The sequence below is a fragment of the Cephus cinctus genome, unplaced genomic scaffold (assembly GCF_000341935.2).
Source record: "Cephus cinctus unplaced genomic scaffold, Ccin1 Ccin1_scaffold0189, whole genome shotgun sequence".
In the NCBI taxonomy this organism is placed as follows: domain Eukaryota; kingdom Metazoa; phylum Arthropoda; class Insecta; order Hymenoptera; family Cephidae; genus Cephus; species Cephus cinctus.
Window position 1 is genome coordinate 962404 of NW_014332911.1, and position 23381 is coordinate 985784.

Genomic DNA, 23381 nt, shown 5'->3' on the forward strand with positions numbered 1-23381 from the left:
CCCTACACACAATCATCAAAACTGCTACCAGTTAACACGAGTTAGCTCAAAAATTGACTTACCTCCTTCTCAGCAGGTCCTTCGCCCCTAAACAGATCCGAGATTTTCAGAAGCTCCTTCCTGCAGTGACAGTCGGCAGATAAGCCGAACGTTCCTACGGGCCAAGCGACTCTTAGCCGCGTCTACCTGTACGCAGCGAACGGAGCGAACGGAGCGAACGGTGCAAGACGGGAGACTGTACAGCTAAACGACCCCTCTACGTCCTTGCAAATGCGGGGAGTCGTCGAAATTCGCGTCAGAGAAGCGAAGCTTAACGAGTTTTACGTCACCGAGTCGACAGTCGTGTCTAAGTCGCCCCAATGAGAATTACCAACCTACGTGGCAGGTGAACACGCTCGCCAATTTTTCTTTTTCGTTTGCCTCTCTCTCTCTCTCTCTCTCTCTCTCTCTCTCTCTCACCCGCATCCCTCTCCACCTACCGAGTACACTTTGTCAAATTGTTGTCGATGAAGGGAAAGAGCGAGTTGGAAAAAAAACATTCGAGTAAATACTATAGAAAATGCGACAGGGGATGGGAGCGACACTGGATTATCCTACAACACTAATTCATCCAGTGCAGATATAGATATATCGCGGTATGGGGTTGGTATGTTGAACGGGAGGGAGGTTGAGTAACGAGTCATTTTCGTAGCGCAAAGGGGGAGGGCGGGGGCCTACCTGCAAATATCCAGAATTATTGCCGTCCGGTATCGCGACTCGCGACTCGCGACGCGCAGCCGAGATCATTAGCGCAGATGCGCGCAAAATCGTTAATGCGATTATCCCAGGACAATTTCGCTGCTCCGAGCCATTAGCGTGTGCCGCCGTATTTGGTCATTTCCCATTTCCTACTTTCTACTAAGGAGAAGAGGGTTTCATTTTCAATCCCACCTTCCGCGCCATTTCGTTTTTCATTTGAGAGCCGACGAGCAGCCGATTCTTTCAAATATTCCCAAAACGCCAATCCAGCGCCAGCGCGGTCCAGTGGTCGCTGCAGGCCGTCTCGCAATGTGAAATCCAAAATCCGAATTTCAGGAGGGACGCACAGTGGGTCTGTACGGTATACAGAGAGCGCGAGAGAGACGGCAAACAGTCTCGTTGCCGGAAGTAGTGAGACAGTCCAGAGAGTCGTAATTCGCACAGTGCGAGAACACGAGCTGCGAGATGCAACTGTTTCTGCGGCTCTCGGACACGTTTCCGCCAAGTGTACCTATAGTAAATATGGTATACGGTGTGCCGTTATATGGCACGCAGTACATAGGGAGTACAGCCGGCTGCGCTGAGCGTGTAGTGGAAAGATAGAAACGGGTGGCAGCAGTGGGAGCCAGGGTGCTCGGTAGCAAAGCGTAGCACGAGGCTGGCCAAGTCGGCAGGTTGGGTTGCCGTGTGTCAGGGGTTCTCAGAGTGCGGTAGGGTCGTTGCTTTCCCGTCGAGCTCTGTGTGACGTCACTCCAAACCCACCCCACGCGGCATCGATCTGCCGGCCCGCGTTGCCAGGACGGAGGCGTCCCGAGGCGTCCCGAGGCGTCCTACGCGTCGCTGCTATCTAGCCTAACAACGCGAGACGGCCATGTGCTCGGGAATCTGGTCCTCTTGCCCCCCCATCGCCCCGCCCGACGCCTTACACTCACTTCCGTTCTCTTGCGTCCACGGCCTCACCCTTCCTTCCACTTACTTCCGTCGCCTCGCTGCACCCTTACAACTTCGGCTCATCCCGATCCTCATCCCTTGGTCCATTGCATCCTTTTACACAGCTACTTCCGGAGGCTGCTGCTGCTATATGTTCTACCTTTGCGGATGAAAGCCCAGCAGGGAACACGTGGTGGGCAAAGCTCGAGGGCAGCTTGTACCAATCGTTTCCACAAGCCACTCCTGGCTCTTCCTCTTCCTCGGACACGCTGCTTACTTCTTCGATGTGAACCTGCACGCGTATAAATACCCTGTGGTCTTACCCGTAGATGCACAACGTGACTTTTCCCAGGCGAAACGGCGTTCATCCAACTTCCGAGAAAGAAGACACAAATCTTCCCGTAGGTAATGGGACGCCAGGACAGGCCACGTGTCACACGCGGTCGACTAGTACGTGGAAGATAGAGTATAAAGGATAGATGGGAAGGCGAAAGTAGATGGCTGTATAGTTATACCTGTGGCGCAGGTAGTATATGTATACTTGACGGGTCGCTTGGAAATCGCTAAGAGACCGAAGGGGAAACTAGGCGTAAGAGCGTTCCTAGGTATATAGCCGGAGAATGAGAATGGGGTGTAGTGGGAAGATGGCGAGAGTAAAAGAGCAATCGATTCGAAGGGAGAATTTTGGCAGAGCCTAATGGCGAGCAGGAACGAACGTACCGCGATTTACCCCGTGGGAAATCAAACTTTATTTAATCCGAGAAAATTTGGAAGGTGCCGTGAGAGGTTAGGGTCAAACAAGTAGTGGGGGTTAAGGAAAGGGAGCGAGAGGCAAATGGCGCGGACGAGGAAACGAGCAGCAGCTACGGGAGGAAAATTTGGAGAAACGAAGTGGGGGGGCGCGTGGATTGCCAAATGGAGCTTCGGCGGTAGCAGCCCAGAGGCCGAAACCCGATGAAGGACTTCGAAAGGCAACGGCACCCTCGTTACCCAGGAACCCGGCTGTGTATTAAATAATACCACTCCCGAGAAGAGGCAGATCCGAACGAACGACCCCCGACGTTCCCACGTCGCCATAAACCAATCTTTACGTCTCGGGACATGCGTGCTTTTTTAATTAGCGTGCCGCGCGAAGCAGCTACAGAGTTGGCAGTAAAGCATAAGACGACCAGAGAGACGGCCCTCTTAGATATTTTACGAGACGACTAGACGAGAAGCCTCCATTTGTATGAACGTTTCCTCCTAACTTCCTATCTTCTCACTACTTTTGTTTTTTACACCCTTCTCTTTCTTTTTCATTCCTCGCTACGTTATATGGCTGTCCGACTGCTACTTTCCCACTAATCGTTTCTTTCTTACGCTCCTTTCCTTAGTTTTACGTTTCCTACTTTTCTTGGCTGTTATCTGGCAAACAAACACATTACAATGGAAGATAATTTAAAGGCATTACCTTTGAAAAGAACACTGCCCTCGACGGGTTTCTTTGATATATCGTGTGTAAAGGAGATAGGCACGAAAAGACGGGACGTTTCCTAATTTCGGACTTTGCCCTCGAGCGGATACGCGCGTCTTATATCGATACGAGGAGATTCTAACTACTGGGCGAAAAACGAGATGCAATACTGTGGATATTTTATTCAACGACCGCAGAAACTGACACGGACGGATGGTTGTGACGCACGATGCTCATTTTCCCACAGTGGGACGAGCGACTTCCAGCGTGCAATTGCATATACATTTTGAATGCAGAGATATATGTACATGGGAGAACACGAATATCGCTCATGAAATTGCGAACATTAATACATTCGCATCGACGCTCTGTACAGAAAAACTGGGCTTGAAAATTGATGGTTGTTCTCAAAAATAGAATCATGCCGGATATCGATCTGAAATGGGCAGACGGAAGCCAGGTGGAATAAATAAGGAATACACAGCGTTATTTCCGAGTGTGCTCGTCACTAAGCCACTCCGACAAACTGGACATTCTTACAATGGAAACATATTCTGCCATGATGTTGCAATTTGTTGCACGCAACGCCCGACACATGTCAACTGCGTGGACATGCAAGTACTCTAATGTCTGTCACCGCCATATACGTTCGCATTTACTTTTCACATCTCCACTTACCCCAGGTTGGTATTACATGATTCCTTAGTAATTTTCCTCTAATCCTGTCAGACGAACGTTCAAGATTTCTTCGTTAATAAACTTATCAATCGTCAAAGGCTCAGCTTTCTTTACACGAGCAGAACGATGTAATGAAACGGCAGTTACATAGTACGTAGACACAAGAAACTGCACTGCGTCAGAATGTTATACGAAGTATTGTAGAAAGTAGTTGCACAGGTAATAAACGCGGCGACCATGTAATTCGAGCAGTTGAATTATAAGAAAAGCGATGAATCCAAAGGATAACTTTCTACGTGCAAGAGAGTGTCATGTTTGACAATTGTATTCTTGCTTCGCCAACGCAACGCGATCCAATGCAAGATGCCACGGCAAGTAGTACAGTTGACGCCACGAGTGGTGGCAGCACCAGTCAAAGGCTAGTTGCAGCGCTCTTTCTTTACGGAATCGTTGACTGAAGATAAATAGACCTAGACTACCTAGACTAGACGTCTTACAGAGTTCGTGTTACGTAAGGCTGAGTGTTACGGAAACCCGTTGATAGAGTTGTCGACGGATACGTCAACGTTACGAATGTGCCGAAAGATTATGCCAACTGATGAACCAAATGATAACCTATGTACAGTAATAAATATCGGATATTACAAAAATAATGTTGAGAATTTCCAGTACGTATGTTCGCGGCTTTGCGCATCTATACGTCTTTAAGAACCTTATGGCAATGGCGTAGTAGATGCACATTTCAGTTTCACTTAATATCTTGCCTCATACAATATGTACGTGTAATATGAATAAATATTGCATTTTCCTGTAAAGTTAAACTTAAGTAATTTACAAGTTCGACTTACGTAAAATGCAAGATAGGTAAAGGTTTACGGAACGCATTGCTCACGTTACTCGGAGTATTACCGTACAGCGAAATTACGCATGTAAAACGTTAATTCTTTTTCAATTAAATTGGTAGACTTTGAAAATCCGTTTTTGCCCCATAAATTTACAATTGGAAAGATATGAATAAAAATTGTGCATGCATCAGGGGAGCACTGTTATATAGAAATAAAAAAATTTAATATTGATTTTCTCATCTGGAACTGCTCATTCCGAAAATCGATTTTTAGCTGAAACTCTTTCCGTCCTATCTACTTTTGTTTTTTGCGAATACTTTAAAGGATCGCTCACACAAACGTCTACGGTGAATAGAAAATAACGATAAAAGAAAAGTTCTTGTCCTTGTAGTTGGTTCACAGATTCGTTAGCGATTCGGCTCTACCGATTATTTTAGCACTACACATGTTTTCGAATGCAAACTCGTTATTTACACATTATGACTGGATCAAGACGCGGATTTTCGCGCACGATAAACAATAACCGCGACGAAGTTTTGATGGTGAAGTGTGCAGGGATAGAGGGTCTAAATCGGGCTGAAGACCCAAGGCAGAAAGTCTCAAGTAAAAGATCACGATGCAAATAGAGAAAGATTGTTACAAACATTAAAATTGACATAGGACAAATGCAAAGAACCGGATTGAGCAGTCTAGAGTGCGAAATGAACGCAATAGGGCTCAATAGCTACGGACAACTTTGATCCGGCTGACAGATACCGAAGTAATCGGCTGTGATCAGAGAGAGAGACCAGAGTACAGACTCTGACAAAGAGAGAATCATGTGGAAAGGCCTGGACTAAGCAATTGGGCTGCTTGTGTCGCAGAGAATCAAAACAATGAAAGATGCACAGGGCGGGAGGGGGGGAGGGAGCAAGAATAGTAAAACGCGACCGAAAAAGAGACTGACGTAGGAATCGGCTTTCGGAAGACTCAAGTCTACGCCGATACATCCTTCCGCATACCAGTCAGTACTCCCTCCTACTCGAGTACCGATGGACAAGTGCTGCCCTCCTAGGACAAACTTTTCAATTACAACTAGTGTAGTTAACGTCAACAAAATACCCTGGAGTGGAGATGCCGGCCGATCGGTGTTTCATAATAGTCCCCGTTGCATCATTGACGATCACTGTTACTCTTAGTTTTTCTTGTTGTCATATTTATTCTGCAGATAAACCCTTATTAACTTTTACTTTGACACCGACGTCAGTTCAGCCTGCCGAAATCTTTAGTTCTCTCTTTTTTTTTTACTAGAAAAAAAAATCCATTTTGCAGCATCCACTCGACCGCGTGCGACTGTAATTTTTTCAGCTCGTTAATTGTTGCTGAATGCAATTTATAGCTGGCACGTATATCGCTCGTTTATATCGTTACTAGATGCCTATTGCGTGAGTGCCGGACCAGCCTACCGTAAACGTTAAAAAAATTATTGCATATCTTTATATTTTCAAAGTAATCCCGATCCGTCCAATTGATTGCATGCCGTAAATTCGCTCGTCAAGCGGCAAATTCTCACGCATCGAATGACGATAGAGATCACCAATCGGTATAGCAAAAAGGGGTGACAGAATTTTAAGCTATTTTCGATACGCGACAAATTGATTTTTGCATAGATCGTGAAGGGTGTTCATTAAAGTTATAAGGTTTTCAATATTCACAGATATTTATTTTTTATATCACATGATACATATCAGGCACACGCAGGTGTAATGTTACTGAAATTCGAATATCCTACTGAAGCTTGAGCTTCCGGAGCAGAGAATGGAAGAGCAAATATCGCTTTCATTCCCAATATCGATCAGCTTGTACAAACCATGTGCTAATGTTTTCCTTTTCGTTAATCGATGAAGAGAAAGGTACGTTAACGAGAGTAGATAATATGTGCAAAAGGTACATAGGAGTGATATGGGAGCGATAGTGTGTATAGCTGGTACATCAGTCGGTTAGGTAGAGTGTTCAGGAGTAGCCCGCTAGATGGCAGCAGCTCGGCGTGACATGACAACATGGCCGCCTAGTGTCTAGTCTGTCATGGCGATTTCTCGTCAGTTTCCTAACAATCCTTTTTTTATACCTTTTTCACACATATTTTCTACCTCCGTGTAGTGCTTTGAATGATGTGCAAGTGCGTGCTTTTATAATGTGACATGTGTGGCTAGCAAAGAATCTGGATTCGTGCAAAATACATTGAATGTGGTGAGTTCTACCTTGTGTACGCTACTTGTTTGACTCGCGGCGGTCAGCAGCTATTTGTTTACCCTCTTTTACTCATTCATTGCTTCACTGCTGGATGCTCAACGTTTCTACGACAATTAATTCCCCATTCCCTAAATGTACGATGGTCGGACAGATCAATATTATTCAGGAATATCCTTATAAAAAGTCAAGTCCTAGTGCGTGAGTAGCCGTGCACTCTCTCTCTTTCTCTCTCCTCATTTCTCCGATACTCTTTCTTCCCTGTCACTCTCATTTATTCTCCTATCTCGTACTCTTCGGAGTTTCCTCTCATCCGTCTCGTTTTGTCTCTGATCGTCGCGTGTCTCATTCCTACCTTGCACAGCACGCTCTCGCACGTTGGAATCCAGTATACGCTATTTTCTAACGTTTAAATAAATTTTCCGACAAGAATTTAACGTTGTTTAATTAATTAACAGTTAGACCATTGACTCCCATGGTCTAACCATAAACGAAACGTGAGTGACAATGAGTCACAGAGAGACGTTTGCGCGGTTAATTGTTTCGCGCGGCCACGTATTTTCGCCTCCGAATGCTTGATAAACAAGCGATACCATGGCAACCCACTTGTCAAACTGTCGTGGCCGTTTATCGTTGAGACAGCTGGACAAACAAATCGGGGAGTTCGCCTGGGCGAACTTCCTGCTGCGGAAGGAGACCGATTATTTTAGTTGATCGCTCTAAGAACGATCCCTTCTCCTTTCCTGGCTCGTTGCAAATGCACCATATACTCCATAACTATTTCGCAAGGATGAAACATAGGTATGAGAAATGTACTATAGCAGAAATTAGAAACGCTAGACTCCCCTTTGAATTTTAAAAGGCCCAGCGGTCTATAGGATAAAAGACTCCGTCATTGAATCATATAGACGTAACATACCCATAAGACCTACATGCTTCGTATTTGTATGCTAACATGTTTTCTGATATATTTACTTTTTTCTGTGCAGGGACAAGCGACAAGCGATCGATCGAATTTTCAAAGTAACAGCAGTTACGCAGGTACGTAGCTACGACAACTGTTACCCTGGCTGATGTACGAACATCATACAATTTCAATAAAACGTCCAGTGCATGGCTGCATTTATATTTTTAATTATCTTCCTTCGTTATTCTTATCTATAAGTTTCACAGTGTTCAATCTATTGACGCATGTGTTGGCACTTCGTTTATTGCGCTTATATTTTTAATTATCTTCCTTCGTTTACTGTGTAATGTCCAACACGTGTATTCAAACTCTGTGATAATTCTTAATGTCTCCGAGACGCAACGTCCAATCGGCGTTAATTAGTGCGCTGTGTAACGAAGTTTCGATGTCGTCCTGTGTGTGCAAGGCATATGTAATGGGAGCAGTCGCGCGATAATTGTAAACATATTTCATGGTTATCGGCGACCAGCCACGACCCAGCGAGGAATTCTCGCACACGATGGCTTTTGCGCGCACGGCACGTCTCCACGTCTCCACGTCTCCACGTCTTCAGGGCAATTCTACGAGTTCCTTATGTGCATCCTGCGCTGAGAATGCCTCGCGAAGATTCGCTACTTACTTTGTAATTGCTGTTACGTTATGTAAGGTTGGTTCATGTTGTGTCACCTACGCCTTGCTGGCTCGTACACACGAATGCAGCTCCGTGCGAATGTCACTTGACAGATATATTCCACTCGCAGCTAGACTGTCGTATGCACGTAGTATAAATAATCGCGCGGCCTTTTTGTAGCTGCTAGGCTAAAACGCATTAACACGCGGAACCTTTAATAAGACGGCGACATACTGCCTTAAGGTATACCGGACCCACGTGTTCGCGACGGATGGTGCCTGCATTGCAGCTCTAATTTAAATACGTTGACCCACCGAGATACGCCTTTTTGCAAAATTATCAATTCCCTTTTAAACTTTTTGGTGGGTGGAGGGAGGAAAGACAATAAGCAGATCAGGAGAAAGAGTGCGTGAGGAGATGAATAATCTTAAAAGTGAAGAAAGGTGGAGAAAAAAGAAATGCATGGAGGATGGAGGTGGAAGAAGAGGAAGTAGAAAAAATGAAAGAGGGAAAAAAAGAGGAGAACGAGGGAAACGGAGAAGAGGACGAAAGAGTGGAAAAGGGGGAGGAGGGAGCTGCGAAGAATTTGAACAGGAAGAAGGATGCGAAAAGACAAAATGGCATAAAAGGTCGAAAGAAAATCTACTGTGAAATGGATCCTGCTCCGGTCATTTCCATGAGGCTACATTCGAGTGACGTCACGAGCTGCCTATCAAAGGTCAATTTGTACGGGGAAACAGGAACAAGGATCGTTCAAGACTGTCATAATTCGCGATGTGACTTTATCGTGTGAAAAATGGACGTAGACCATACAGCATGGCTTTGTTGTTATATCGGTAGCAACGTGTAGCCACGCTGAACCCCGTGCTGTAATTCGTTTAATTATTAACGCACGAATGCTCCCGCACGTTCTTCGCTCGCAGTCTCCTTTATTTTCTTGTGCTTTATTTCTTTTTCATTTGCCGGCTTTACCTTCCGCCATCGTTTCGTCCTTGCGAGCCAACAAGGGGCGTTAAGCAGGACATCCTCTGCAGCAAGGAAGACGTTATTTTTTTTTGCGCCACCACGGACCGTTTCAATTACAAGCTGGCTCTTGGGTGCTTTTCATTTCTTCTTTTTTCTTCTTACTCTCGTTATCTCCTTTTTTCCAGCTTGGCCTTGTTTTTACTTTCTCCCCCATGCATTTCGATTGCACGTTGCACGTTGCACCCACTGCAGGGCCACTTGGTTCCAGCGTAGCGCGCATTAGCGAGTCGCGGTGTACACGTGTATTATTTATATTAATGACTATTCCAACACAGAGCCGTGCAGTTCAAATGCGTCGGGCAGATTTGACAGATGTGCGGTCGCTTTTGCCGACTGCCATTTGGCAGAGTTTGACAGGAAAAATTGAAAGCCGGCACTTTGATGGGAATTGTGCCCGGGGGGCAGGTATCGGCTCCGAAATTTAAAACTGCGTCCTGCTATTCCACACCTGAAACACGTAACAAACAATTTGACACGTTTGATTTTTACAGCTGTGCGAATACGTCTAGGTGTTGTTTTATTATCTTTACGTAATGACACATTTGCCGTATGGGATCAGTACGATGCACCTTTGTGCGCATCATTTTCATACAAATTCTCTGCATCGTAGATCACTGTCGCTAATTCTGGTGTATTTTGGAAATACGCATTACACGCCTAATAACGTGGACTAATGTCCATTGCAAATGGAATCAAGAGACTCGGTCGAGTCTCGCGCCAAGTACAGGCAACCGGCTGTACAGGGCGCAGCGCGCCGAGACTCTTTACTCGAGTCAACTCCTTATCCCCCAAAAAACACTTACGTGTAAAAAACTACGCCAAGTACAGGATTGCTGTGAATTCCTCTAACAAAAAGTATTGATATCATATTATTGACATACAGTAACGTTCATTTGATGATATACGGCGCTGAGGTGTTTCGAGGTTCGGTTAGACTGGACTTGATGTATTTTTATTTTTAAACGCACCCCGCTGAGTGCTAAAGGCAAAGTGAACGAGAAGGTAAATGGGAGGGTGGTGGCACGAGGTGAGATAGTTACGGCACTGAACGGGAATTCAATGATATTTTAACGGGAGCTAATGCGCACCCTGTGGCTTCTCTCCGCATTTTCCTGCTACACGCACGATAATCATTATTGACACTCGTTAACGTGAAATTGCCAAACGTCTATTCGATTACTGTCCAATGTATTTGTGCGTCTCGAACTGGTTGAGAAATTACATTTTATTCGCGGATTTTAATTTGATTTATAATTTTATTTTATTTCATCTCACGTCTTATTCGACCGACGGAAATGTCACTTGTGCTCGTTATTGTCTCTAGAACGAGGTAGTTTCTGTTTTACCGACGATTTCATCCCCTCTGTCCTACCGACACGTAACTTTGACTAAATTGACGTACCATCTGTTATCATGTTATCTCCCATCCACGTCTGCTTTTACCGACCGATGTCCCATCGTATCTTTAGGGGTTGTGTACCCCTTATAAGGTAACGCAGATCCCTACCTTTTCGACCGTCCGTTTTCATCCCTTCTACATTACCGGCTGACGAACGATAATATCCAGCCTCGGCACCTTCGGTGTGATACGACGGTTCGCGTGTCTTATCGTCCAAAAAGTAGCGGGTCGTCGCTCGATGCGTGATAAGGAAAATTAACAAAACTAGGTATAACGAATGTGACCTCATTATGGTATGCATATCTTCGTTGTATCATTCGAATGTTGGTATACAGATATGGGGTAACAGCCTTAAATAACAGTACACTATGTAACATGAAATCGATAACGATATGAATTGCGGTAACATCAAGAGGAATAATGCATACGTAAAATAGTAACGCGCACTGCTGGTCACGACTGTACCTCTAATTGACGTTACTTATGTTTAAAATTGAACGGAAGTAGGTACCAGTCATTTTCTGGTCGGACTTTCTCCCTAGTTAACTCGAAGGCGACTGTTTAGCACGCGTGACGTGACGATTTGAACGGCTAAAGCTCGGCTGGATGGAACGTAGGATAAAGCTGCTATACTTTTCCTTTGATTAATTACATAACGTGCACATTGCAGTAAACCGACATAAAGTCAAAGAGGCGACGCTGACGGCTGTTGCTGCTTGCCGGTTCTTGGTAGCCGCTCGGCGGCGAAGGGGGGCAAAGGAGGCGCAGGCGGCAAAGGGGCTTTCAAAGGAGGTTGAAACGAGACTCGTAGTCGAGGGTGGCTCGTTCGTGCGGTTCCTTCGTGGGTTGGACTGTGGGGAAGCAGGAGAGGGCCGGAGAACACGCGAACAAACTTCCGGTCGCGGCTGCGCGTGTATTATTTTTAATTATTTGATCCTTCACCCAAATACGAAGCCGACTCAGATCGAAGTCCTCGATTGTCCTTAATTGGATTGCGCTTCCTTTTCCCCCCTCGTGGATTTTCAACCCCCAGCCCCATCCTTGACCATCGGGACAACCTGGCCTACCCCTTCATCCCCTCGCCCCTGACATCCCTCGCGAGTCCTTCCTGCGCGCGGGATCCGTCAAGGAGTCAAGAGGGTAAGAAGAAAGGAAAAAGAAAGTGGAAGACTAGAAAGTATTCTCTCGCAATATTGTCCTCCCCGAACGATTTGCTAAGCCAGCGTCCCATCTCGACGTTTCCGGAAGCTTCGCGTCTCGGGAGCCAAACCCGGATTTAAACTGCTTTCACGCTGTGCGGTAATCTCAAGAATCCCGCTTTGGCGATACTCTCGCAAATCCCTTTCATAGAGCGAGCCTGTCTTGTCTTTTCCCTCCCGATCCATTTCCTCCCTTATTCCGTCAGCCTCGTCGGCAGCCCGTGAAACGGGTCGCGCACTTCCCAAGTATATCGCGTATGCAATCGGCGCGCAGGTAAACGGTTTGCTGGTCGGTACTGCACTGGCCGGTCTCGACGTCCTCTTTAAATTGACCGTGAATCCTCGTGACTCTCCTTGATGCCGGATCTCCGGTCGAGCGCGGGGACGTCTTGCACAATAACGAAAAATCGATAATCCATTACGCGACTCGCTGACTCCATTGACTAGCGGAAAGCTTCGGCACGAAGAGACTACACGGCGCGAAGCTCGATGAGTTACATCCGGCGCCCACGAGGACCGATTCTCAGCTCTCTCAGCTGGTACATCCCGGCGACTCCCTGAACTTCACGGAACTACCCTTGCAGTCCTCTGCTTCCTCCCTTACGGTCTCCGCGGCTATTTTCTTCCTTCCGCCTCCCTTGTTTTACACCCTGCTATACCCCCCTTCCCCCCACGTACCCCAACTTCTCGCCGAACGTCCACGAGCTATCGATTGTCCTGCGGTTAATTGAATCTGAAACCGACCCACCTCTATTGTGTCCCGTCACGCAGTTTCAACTTCCAAGAGAATCGACCGGATATCGCCTCTCTTCCAATCGATTACATCAATTAACCCTTTTAATCTCGTACAATATGATTTTGGAGATGGGGCACAGCCTCCTGTCATTTTGATTTGCTTTCACTGTATTATTGCTTTTTCAATTAGTCATTCGTCACTGCAATGTCGATGCACGATACGGTTTTACTTTCTAGAGCTACCTACAGGTATGTACGAGGGATGTGTTATTCCGCGGGATAAATCAATAGCTGCATCCCTCAGGGCTGAAGCCATTAAGGGATGATCTTGCGGGAGGAATGGAAGGTAAATAAAGTCATACTTTGTAAATTCCATCGAAAAGTATCTCTATTTCAGCGGAGTAGAGTCTTTCCAATTTTTATTCAGATTTTTTTCCTTCTTTTTCTCTTTTTTTTTTTGGTTAAAAGATGGAATTGGGTCGCGGCCAAGAGGGGGATGCAAGAATATGGGGAACTAAAAGGATAATTTTTCCCGATGGAACGAGAGGAGCGCGCTCGCTCGATCTCCAGAGTATAGGGGCTGCTTAGAAGACCCAAGAGGGTGTAAAATTTCACTCTTATCGCGAAACCGTCCCAATACTGTCGATCTTATCACTTTCGTGTTTTTGTCCTTCCGAAAAGCGTGTGGTCGAACCAGAGCCGGCGCCCTATGTGTCCGAGCATCCGACGAAACGGAAGGCGGCAAAAGACCTAGGGTAGAAAAGAAAAAGAGAAACAGCAGAGTCATATATAGAGATAAAGAAAATCGACCAATCACCGTCTTCTTCTTTTCTTCTTCCGTGCAGAATAACATTTGCCGCAGCGTGTATCGTTTCTGAAAATATTGTGACTCCCTTACTTCCGGGGACTTTCCTTCCCAAGAGTAACAACGGGACTATTTGTGGTAACGTGTAACGGGAGCGCTCGGTCGGCCGTGTTTTTTTCGAGAAATTCCGGCAACTTCCGTTTCTCCTAAAACCGACAATCGCGCGAGATAAAAAAATGGAGATGAAAAGAGTGCTTGCACGTGAAATCTTGACCAGTCCTTAGAAACAGAGATCAAACCCCGTCTCAATAGACTAAAATAGCCTCGGAGAAGGTGCACCTTTTATTTCCCTGCAATCCACTAGGTAAAATCCATTTTTTACCTAACCCCATAATCATCCCCTTGAACCTATCGGTTCAACCGCGTTCATTCTCTCACAGGGATATCTGCGGAGCTGCGATTCGGTATCACGTAGAAATTCCTCGATGCGAGCTCCACCTAAACGAGACTCGCATCGGTGGACATAGAGCGAAGTAATAGAGCAGCCGGTAGAGAGCATCGAGTATACAAACGCATATATCGAACGCAACGAGGCCGCGTTGTGGCCGAGGGTGGACAGGGCTTCGAATAAGGGCTGATAGCTATAGATATAGCGACAGGCAGCCCGGTACACAGTCGGCTAAAAGGGTTCGCACTGTCAGAGGTAGAGCGCTGAACGCTTGGCTCTCTCGTCGCCTTTTAATGACGCCCGGCGTCGTCACACCGGACTGCAAGTACCGACGGCTTAACGAGCGATAAATAAAGCCACGTTCACAATAACGCGCACTTTAATTTTCTCGACCCGCCACAACGTCCATTGGTATTCCGAGAAAGAGTTCACTTTTATACGAAGACCCCCAGCTCATCCAAGTACCTCACGCATCTGGGTCCTGCAATTTGTATATGTAGAAACACGTGCACGTACGCGTTGTCGGACAACGTGACGCAGCTGCGGCTGGTACGCCGAGAAAACTTTCTCTTACCCTATACGTATATCAGTGATCGAGTAGTTCTTTCGACCGACAATTTTCCAGGGATCCATTATGGCGTCGTTATTCGTCAGCGACGCTCGACGTCCCGACGGTTCGCGGTATTCTTGATATCGCATTTGGCCATTACGTTTCTTTCGATACGGAAGATGGATGTGTTCTGCTTCCTTTACGTTTTCTTCTTATTTACTTTCTCTCCCCCCTCCTCTTCCCTCCCACCATTGGAGTATGGAAAGTGTATTGTTATGGCTGTACATTTAATTACGTCAGGTGCATGCTGTATCAAAATAAACAAGGAAACCAACTCCTCCGCACATCCCTTACTAACTGCCAACTATTCTCAGTGTGTTTGTATACCTATATGTATCTAAAATATATATATATATACACACACACGTATAGAAGATCGGTTCTATGTTGAACGTGTATTTTACCACCCTCACCCATCCTCCCCCCCGCTCTCTCTGTTTTCGTGTGTAGGTATCTTTGAGGGCCATATGTCTATATGCTAGCACCACGGCAGAGAATACTAAGGGAGTACGCCCCCTTCTATAGACGCAGCACAGTGTAACTCAAATGCCTCCGGCTGGTGTTTCAGCACATTCAGCCCCGTTTCCAGCCGCTGGCTGGTTGGTCGGCTGGCTGGGTGGCTGGGTGGCTAGATGGCTGGCTGGTGTTTCTCGCCCAACCGCTGTACTATTCCTGAATGAGAAGCCCTCCCCTCCGGCCCCCGGGTCCTCGGCGTCGCTCTCCGCCTCTCTTCCATCTTCTATTCCTCCGTCTATGCGCCTTCCACTCCCACGCACTCCTAGTCAAGTGCTTCTGCTCTGCGTTAATTAATTAAAGGATAGCCCGGAGACAGGGAGTGTTACGGCTCGGTGAAAAAGAAAAAATATTTGTCAAACTTTGCCCATTTTTCAGATGGCCACCCTCCCACGCCTCCTTGTGGCGCCGATTATTTTAATATTAAGCGTCCCCCTCTCCCCACCCCTTTCGACGCTGCTCGTTTCGTTCTGCTTCGTTTCTTTTTTTTTCTTCTTCGTTTTCCCGGACTTCGAGCATCGGTCCAAGAGGCGAAATTCAAATCCATGGACGCTTCGGAGTGTCGGGCGTCGCGACGCCTTGCGTGCTACTTGGAATCTGCCATTTTTATTTCCACTACTCGATTTACGTGGATAATCGTTCGGTCTAGTGACTTCCGGACCAATGGACCAAAATGACGAAGCTTCCGGACCGGTGCTAAATCTCGCGTGATTCAGATAACAGCGATAATTAGCATAAGTGGAGGGACTCCCGCGTTTCGTTAATGCGACGACTGGATGCTGTCAGGAATTTATTTTCCTGCTCGGTGATAATTAATCCTCGGTACAGTTTGAATCCTGAAAATCCCCGGGACCACGTCGCAGCATCCTTATTAATCCTTTGGCAAATCCGGCTTTGCCCACATCTCTCAATTTTCTCCCGTCCCTCGGTCCTACAAGCCCTGCATTAGCATAGCGCCGTCGCTCGCCTGAAACGACGGACGGAATGTGTGATATCTCAGGACCGTGAGGCTGGGGTGACATCTGCGAACGAGTCGGAAGTACGTCTTACTGTACCAAACGCGTCGCTTGCGACATCCGGCTACCGAAACGACCCCCCAAAAATTAATTCCAGCGATACTTTACCTTTGTCGTTAGCACCGAGACGCGGCAAGTGCGCCAGAGTAAATCGTCCCGTTTCCACAGAGACTCCCAAATAATAATCTCGCAACACCTTCCGACCACCCACTCCCCAGCAGCACCTCTCTCCAGTATCCTCCCAGCTACCAAGAGACGGTCTCGTCCTAAGCACCGAGAGCGTCTTCACAGAGAAGGGGAATGGTAAATAGAGTATTCCAAGACCAGGCATAATTTTCAAATTAACCGCAGGTGTGTCGCGCGTGCGGGTGGGTATCCATGTAGCTGCGGAATCAATTCCCCTTTTAACAAGTAAGAGAGCCCAGCTAGTAGCTGGGGTAGTGGGTGGTTCTGAGCTGCCCCCCCCTCCCTCCTCCCATGACGCTGCACCTCCCCTTCCCGCCATAGGGGTTGGATACTGAATTCGTATTCCGCGAAACGTTTGCCTTTAGAGCCCACTCGATCTTACCCGGAGAAACGTACCGGCCATTGTAACCGCTTAAGCTTCGCTACTTACAAAGCTCCGAGTAAGACCTAAGGAGCACCGAGCTTTGCACGTAGATACAGCAGGACTCCATTGACTGTATGTACAAGCGTATCTGCCTGTACGTACTATGTGCCACTTATGTAATGTAGACACACGTATATCTCGGCACCTTCCTATGTAAACCCGGTAAGAGAGGGTCTAGCTGGTCTAGGTGGTCTAGTCAGCCGGTAAGTGCGAGCATCCATCTTAGTGGCGATCGCGGTCCAGCCTCCCCCTTGGTCGGCTACAACCCCCACGCTACCATTAGCAGTACTGGCTGTACTGCTGGTACCGGGTAGAGCACTAGCGTTGCCGACACGACGAGTAATCCTTCGAAGAGATCATGGACCACGTTTTGGAAACTGGAGAACAGTCTCCGGACTCGAATCCTCGTGGTACGTTACGTATGCGCCTGCATGGGAAGGTGGTTCAACCTGACAAGCTGTGACGGTGCCCTATCGGATAAATGGTCCTTCCGAGCGATGGACCTGCTCAGACTGAATGTGAACCAGGATCAATCCGTGTGCATGTGGTCCAGGGGATAGAGATTCTTTGGCCGATGCCCTGTAGCCTTGCCACTCACGCTTATTTATTCCACGGTCATCGATATCCGCGGATGCGCCCTAAGAGCATCCCAAACATTGGGCCATGCCGGTAGCACGGCTGCCGTCGTTGGCAAATATTAACGGAGTATTAAAATGGCGATCAGTAATTTGAGATATTTCTCAGTGGGAATTCAGCGGGATATGCGAATCGATGCGCGTGCCCTATCGTATTCCCTGATGCGAGAATTCAAGCTAAATTATGTCGGCCGCTCGAACGTTTCGCAGCGAGATTCGCGATACAGAGTGAATAATGCAGCGTTTACATTTGACGAACTCGACGTTTTTGGATGTCACGTTGCCAGGAGACATACGCGCGTGACTGATCGATCGATTTTGAGAAATTTTGAGAAAATTATTTCACGGTGGTACACGGCCTGCGGCCGATCGTCGATTAAAAAGTGGATTAAAGTCGCGAAAGTATATTTAACGTACAAGTGACGTTGGCCAATTGGAAAATAATCAAGGCCTATTAGTCATTCCTTTTGAAGGTGGATCTCCTCTCTTTTTCTATTTATTATTCTTTTTTTTTTACAATTGGCCCCGTTCCGTTGGGGTTGTACGGGTCTGCGTTTCGGGCGCTTTCAAAGAGCGCGAGCTTTGCGACGCGGCGCGTCACGGTCGGTACTTTGAGTCGAGCAAAAAGAGGCGGGCAGGCGAGCGTGAAAATAAAAAAAATTTAATAATAATAATGAAAAACGGATGAGGACAAACGAGCTGAAACATCGACGTAGACCGCGTCGGGACGCCGGAACGCCGGCAAATCCGAGCCAACTTCTGATATCGATTCATCACTGCGACGTAGAGAGCGAGTCAAAGTGAAGCACGGCCAGGATCGAGACTTTATTCTGGCCGGATGGGGACCGAAAAATGAGGAAACATTCTCTGGCTTTCGAATCTTTGCCGGCCTTACGTAGCCTGAGTCATAAGGAGTCCAAGAGCGCCGTAGGCCTACAACGTACGGCGAAAGCCATACATCTGACAAATATATTTTAGAATATATGTGCCTGATGTAAAAAAATATTTCAACTTGCATGAAATCGTATATGATACCATACAAAGATTCTTTGGCATATAAAGACAAGTGAATATTAGTTTTTGTGTACTTATTTTTTTTCCAATATCTACTATACCTTGTACTTAAAAACTTTGAAAAGATAGAAAATACAGTTATACCAAATCGTCAACTTCTAACGTAACGTTCGATGCATTTTACATTAACTCTTCTACTGCATCTTTATTTTCATTTTAGTCCTTCTTCTGCGTTCCGCGTTCATTAAAAGCGGGCTGCGTTTACGATCGTCACCGCGATGCTGAAAAGCCGTGGAAAACTGAAAAATCTCAAGAAAAATCCGACCGCGCCTGTTTTTCCCCCGCGTATTCCAAAGAACAAGGCACCCTCCAGCAGCCCCTTATTGTGACGTCCCTAACTCGAACGAATGAAGTCAAATGGAACTTCTTTAAAAAAGCGATAAAGTTTCGAATCTTGGAAATCTTACTCCCCGTCTACTCTAGCAGTCCCATTCGGATTCGTTCAAACTAACTGCAGCGCACGTCACGACTATCCATTATGAATACGCTTGACTTCTTCATCCCTTCGATTGACCTTACCTGTCCGATACGTATCTATATCCCAGCTTAACATATCGGATACAAAGTATACACTGTTGGCTCAGGAACGGAGTACATGATGACCCGATGACGTGTCACGATAGGCCCAAGTGCCACTACGATAACAGGTGATCCCACTATCACAGGCATTAGCCTGATAATCCTCCCGGCGAATTTCTCATTGGCCGATCAGCAAAACATTAGACACAGTGACGAGAGTGAAAACGGATGAGAGAATTCGCAAAGGCATGACCAGGTGAACTTGGATAAGTTTTCCCCTGACGGAAGACCGTCAGCTCAGCTGCTCAAGGTAACCATCAATTTCTGCCCCGTAGACGCAAAACCAGCTGAATGGTCTATACATCAGAGCCTAGTTGCTCCGAGTAGTCAAAGGTTTGCCCAGTACACTGTTGATCCTTGATTTTCGATTGCCAAGCAGCAACATGGCCTCTCTCGGATCGACCGGTCGAGGAATCGATCGATCGGTAGCTGCTCCTAGAGAATCCTGACCGTTGTCCACGATCCGAGTGGAGATCAGACATTAGTGCTGATTAGGGCATGCGACTGATGCTATAGGTAGCTAATCCCCGTGGCAGTTCTAGGGACTAGGTTCCACCACTGAGGTTAGCCTCAGTGCCCTAACCTCAGCTCCAAGGACCAGCAGTGTAACAGTATTAGTGGCGCCCGTGCTCACGGCAGGGCGGGTTCGACCCCTGCAATCATTGGCACGCGAACCAGCACCCTGTTACTGTCGCTGATAAGGGGTACAATTCACAAAGTAGCCTGACGCACTCTGTCTTCCGTCGAGCCCCAGCTACGTGGGCAACCCCTGACCCGGTATAACCAGCGCGACGACGAGTTGCCCATTTCGCCCCTTTCATTATCTTACCGGCTCTTGTTTACCGTTTACCCATATCGTTGCTTACCGCTTTTACCGCGATTGTCAGTCTCGAATACACAGGCGTCCACGCGAAGTGCCTAATCGCGCCTAGGTAGATCAGTCGAGTCCTGGGCCTCGCGTGATAATGTCATATTTTCATCCCTCCAACCGATACGACCTGGTTCACCGCTTAGCAACGTCATCATCGATCGTCAACCTTCGCCAATGAGCCAGTCATTCTATGACGCGGCGGACGTTCGTTCCGATGATCTCACGAATGACTCAGGCTCAGTGTCTATTGGGACGATTGTTTGACAATATTGGGACGTGTGTTGTGTCGTGGGCTTGAGGTGGTAGCGACTACCAGTGCTCAACCTATCGCTTACCCTGTGGACGTGGCTTTAGCATTAGCTTCCTACAAGCCCGTTTATGCCGTTTATGTTGTTGACAGCCTCGAGGCACACCCCCCGAACCTATTACCGAATATGATATTATAATACGCGTGAGCACGGAACGGCGGTGACCCCCTTTTTTTTTTATCACTCCGTTACACGTCAAGTCGTAGACGTGTGCGGAATCAAGGGCGGTCGATGATGGGTTCCCGGGAATTTCAATATTCTAGAATACACTTGATGCTCCTCGGGCATTTAGATAATATCCCGAATTCGATGGTTCAAGGGAGTACCTACTCTTGTAATGACGGATGGTCGCTACGTGGGCGGCAGGCGTCGCGGATTGTGCGGCTCCTCTATTAGCTACTACAGGGACCCGTGCGTAGACGGAGGTTAACGACGTCGCAGAGAAGCGTCAGACTGCATCGCGGTGCATACGTCATTGCGCAAATGAGATTTTATGAGATTCCAGCGAGGCGTGTCGCAGCCGTGAAAACCGCCGGGTCGCCCGGCGAGATGCTTTTCCTGATTAAATTTCTCGACACTTTGGGCCGCTTTAATAGCACAATAAGGGCTGCTCTAACGTGTCCCCGTGTCCCGTGTCGCCTCTTGGCTACACCAGCTGACATAGGTAGATACGTGTACAGCCACACGTGCTAGCGGCCCCACACGTCCGCAGCTCCTGGTGTATCAGCAGAGACAACGTATGTGTGTAGACACACAGCTCCGGAGAGCGTTACGTAATTAGATAGGGGAATGTGGTCGGGGGCTGGGGGGTGGCTGGGGGGTGTCAAAACAGCCCGTCTGCCGGAGCACCCTTGACGATCCGCACGAGAAAGCACGCCTTTGTCCCTGCCGGTTTAAACGTCCAGCTAAGAGGACGTATAAATAAGTTTTTATCCCGTGTGGCCGGTAAACGCTTGAGAAGGTGGAAGGTTTAAAAAGTCCTAATGGTCGGTATAGTAGGCCACTTCTACTACGACATCATCCTCTATGTAACGGGAGACACAGTGGCTGCGGACGCGTTACGACGCGGAATTGCGGCTGCGGGGGGAGGAACGGTGGCAACTAGTTCAGGTCGCGCAGCGTGAGGTTATTAGCCCGCAGCCGCCGCTCGGAAAATGGTCCGTCAAGGAGCCGGAAAAAAGGGGAGAAGAACGCAGCAGGGGGTGCGTTCTACCAGGACGCGAAGGAGGACTCTACCACGGAGTGGGTAGTACATGGCTGGGGGTCCCAGCCACCCCAGTACACCGTCGTCGTGGGGATTGGATATTTAATTTGGAATTTTCATATTATCTCGGGGTTGAAAACATTCTCGCTGCCGGCACACTTGGAGGATCCTTCGCACAAAGTCCTGTTCGTGCAGAGAAGTTTAGAGGCTCCCACGGGATATAACGTGTTTGCATATATATATACATTGAGAGTGCAAACAGTATACGCGGTCGACTACGGTTATTAAGGTGAATCGTGAGCGCGGAAAAGCAGTCCATCCCATATTCGGAGCCGTAAGCCACTATTGTACAGATAAAGCGCAGAAATGGTCATCCGCCGCTCGGGCCAGAGGGAAGAGGCTGTACGAAGGTGCCCGAGGCTCCCAAAAGGTAACCGTATAGGTGTTTCCAAGGGACGCTCCGAGGAGCCTATCGGCCATCTGGCCCTTCCGTCTACGCGGCTGATGTTGATGTCGTTGATGCCTCTGAGGCCGCTGATCTCGTTTCCATCCCCAAGGGTCTAATTACATAAAAACCAGCTTTATCTCTTCAACTCTCACCTTTTCCGACGCTTCGCTCTCACCCGGCGCGCTTTACGAGCTGTCGAATCTCCTCCATCCCTTCTGTCTTGTCGTCCTCAGAACTTCATCCCTCCTCTCCTCCCCCTCAGCGGTTGAGCTCATCCCTGCCCTCCCTCTCTCTCCCTCTCACGTACCAAAGCATCAACCATCCTTCCGTCTCATTCGCTATTTGCCTGCGTCACCGGAGCACAAACCGACGCCGCCTAATGTGAACTAGACTAGATCTCTGATATCACGTATGGACCTATACACATAGACTTTTCCCAGCTCCATCTAAATAATCTATGTATATAATCACCGGTATCCCACTATACTATACGCGGAGCCATCAATCTCTCCGCACGCGTATCACTGTATATACGTAGCGCTGAAGAACGAAGCACCAGAAGTACCAATATAGCAATCTTCTTTATTACAGAAAGGTTAGACTTTCCTATATCACTCCTGGGGCTGCTTTGAAAATTCAGCGGCACGCTTTTATCTGTCCCGCTGCCGCTGTAGACACGTCAGGCGTCCCGACGCTCCTTGCCACGTGTCCCGTACGTCGTGCACTGTCTAAAAATTTCATCGATGAAATCGAATCGGTTTTCCGTAACGTCTAAGCTCACGTTTGGATATCTGTTATTATATTGTTACGTCACAATTCCCTTCCTGCGTCACTTCACCTTCCCCGAGGCTCCCTCGCAAATCGATCGCACAGCGTTCGATTTGATTAACGAGGACGGCGGAGCCACAGTGGCAGATGCTACTCGAAGCTTCGGTGAATGGCGGTGAACGAGTCGCTGTGCTCCGATCTAGATGACTGGCGATCGTGCCTGGATGAAAACACGAAAGGCCAGATATCTTATGGGCAGATGCTTCTCGGAAGGATAGATCGAGATTAAAAGCTCCCTTTCGGAATTTCGTGTCAGTCAGGCCGAGAGTCAGGCGCCGAAGGCTTGATAATCCATCTGGGGGAGTTATCGTGTTCGCCGTCTATAAAAATAAACATTAGGTGAGCTTAGACGGGGGGAACCCATTTAATAACATTTAATAACGCTTCGGCGTTACCACCCTCCTCGGAGCTTTCTCCTGAGCTTTTCTCGGCCCTCTAATCGTTCTGCTTTTCCAAGCTCGGCTTTTTCCTTGCCGCTCATCGGGCCCCTCCCGTTCACCGGTACACAGAGCTTTGGTACTCCAAGGCGCTTCGGTGCCAGCGTACTGGGGTGGTCCCAGGGGCAGCCACCCTTAACCCATCCCCGCTATACCATCACCAACCCTTACCACCCCCCCCCCCGC

At 47.7% G+C, this 23381-nt stretch overlaps 2 protein-coding genes across 18 annotated transcripts in view; one reads left to right on the forward strand and one right to left on the reverse strand.

Moving 5' to 3' along the window:
* The window catches only part of LOC107264621 (synaptogenesis protein syg-2), a 136479-nt gene extending 130883 nt beyond the window's left edge, over positions 1–5596 (reverse strand). For 3 of the 9 annotated variants that reach the window (XM_025081884.1, XM_025081888.1, XM_025081890.1), the window contains exon 1: positions 1992–4414. The gene's annotated coding sequence lies outside the window, so the exon portion shown is untranslated. Of the gene's footprint in view, positions 1–1714; positions 1920–1991; positions 4611–4647 lie in introns of those variants that run through there. The other 6 variants (XM_025081882.1, XM_025081889.1, XM_025081883.1 and 3 more) reach the window with 6 other exon arrangements.
* The window catches only part of LOC107264618 (tyrosine-protein phosphatase Lar), a 266051-nt gene that overhangs the window by 67611 nt on the left and 175059 nt on the right, over positions 1–23381 (forward strand). For 7 of the 9 annotated variants that reach the window (XM_025081872.1, XM_025081877.1, XM_025081873.1 and 4 more), the window contains exons 1-2: positions 6885–7674; positions 7863–7914. In XM_025081872.1, the coding sequence (XP_024937640.1) occupies positions 7631–7674; positions 7863–7914 (96 nt within the window). In that variant the 5' untranslated portion in view covers positions 6885–7630. The other 2 variants (XM_015733059.2, XM_025081875.1) reach the window with 2 other exon arrangements.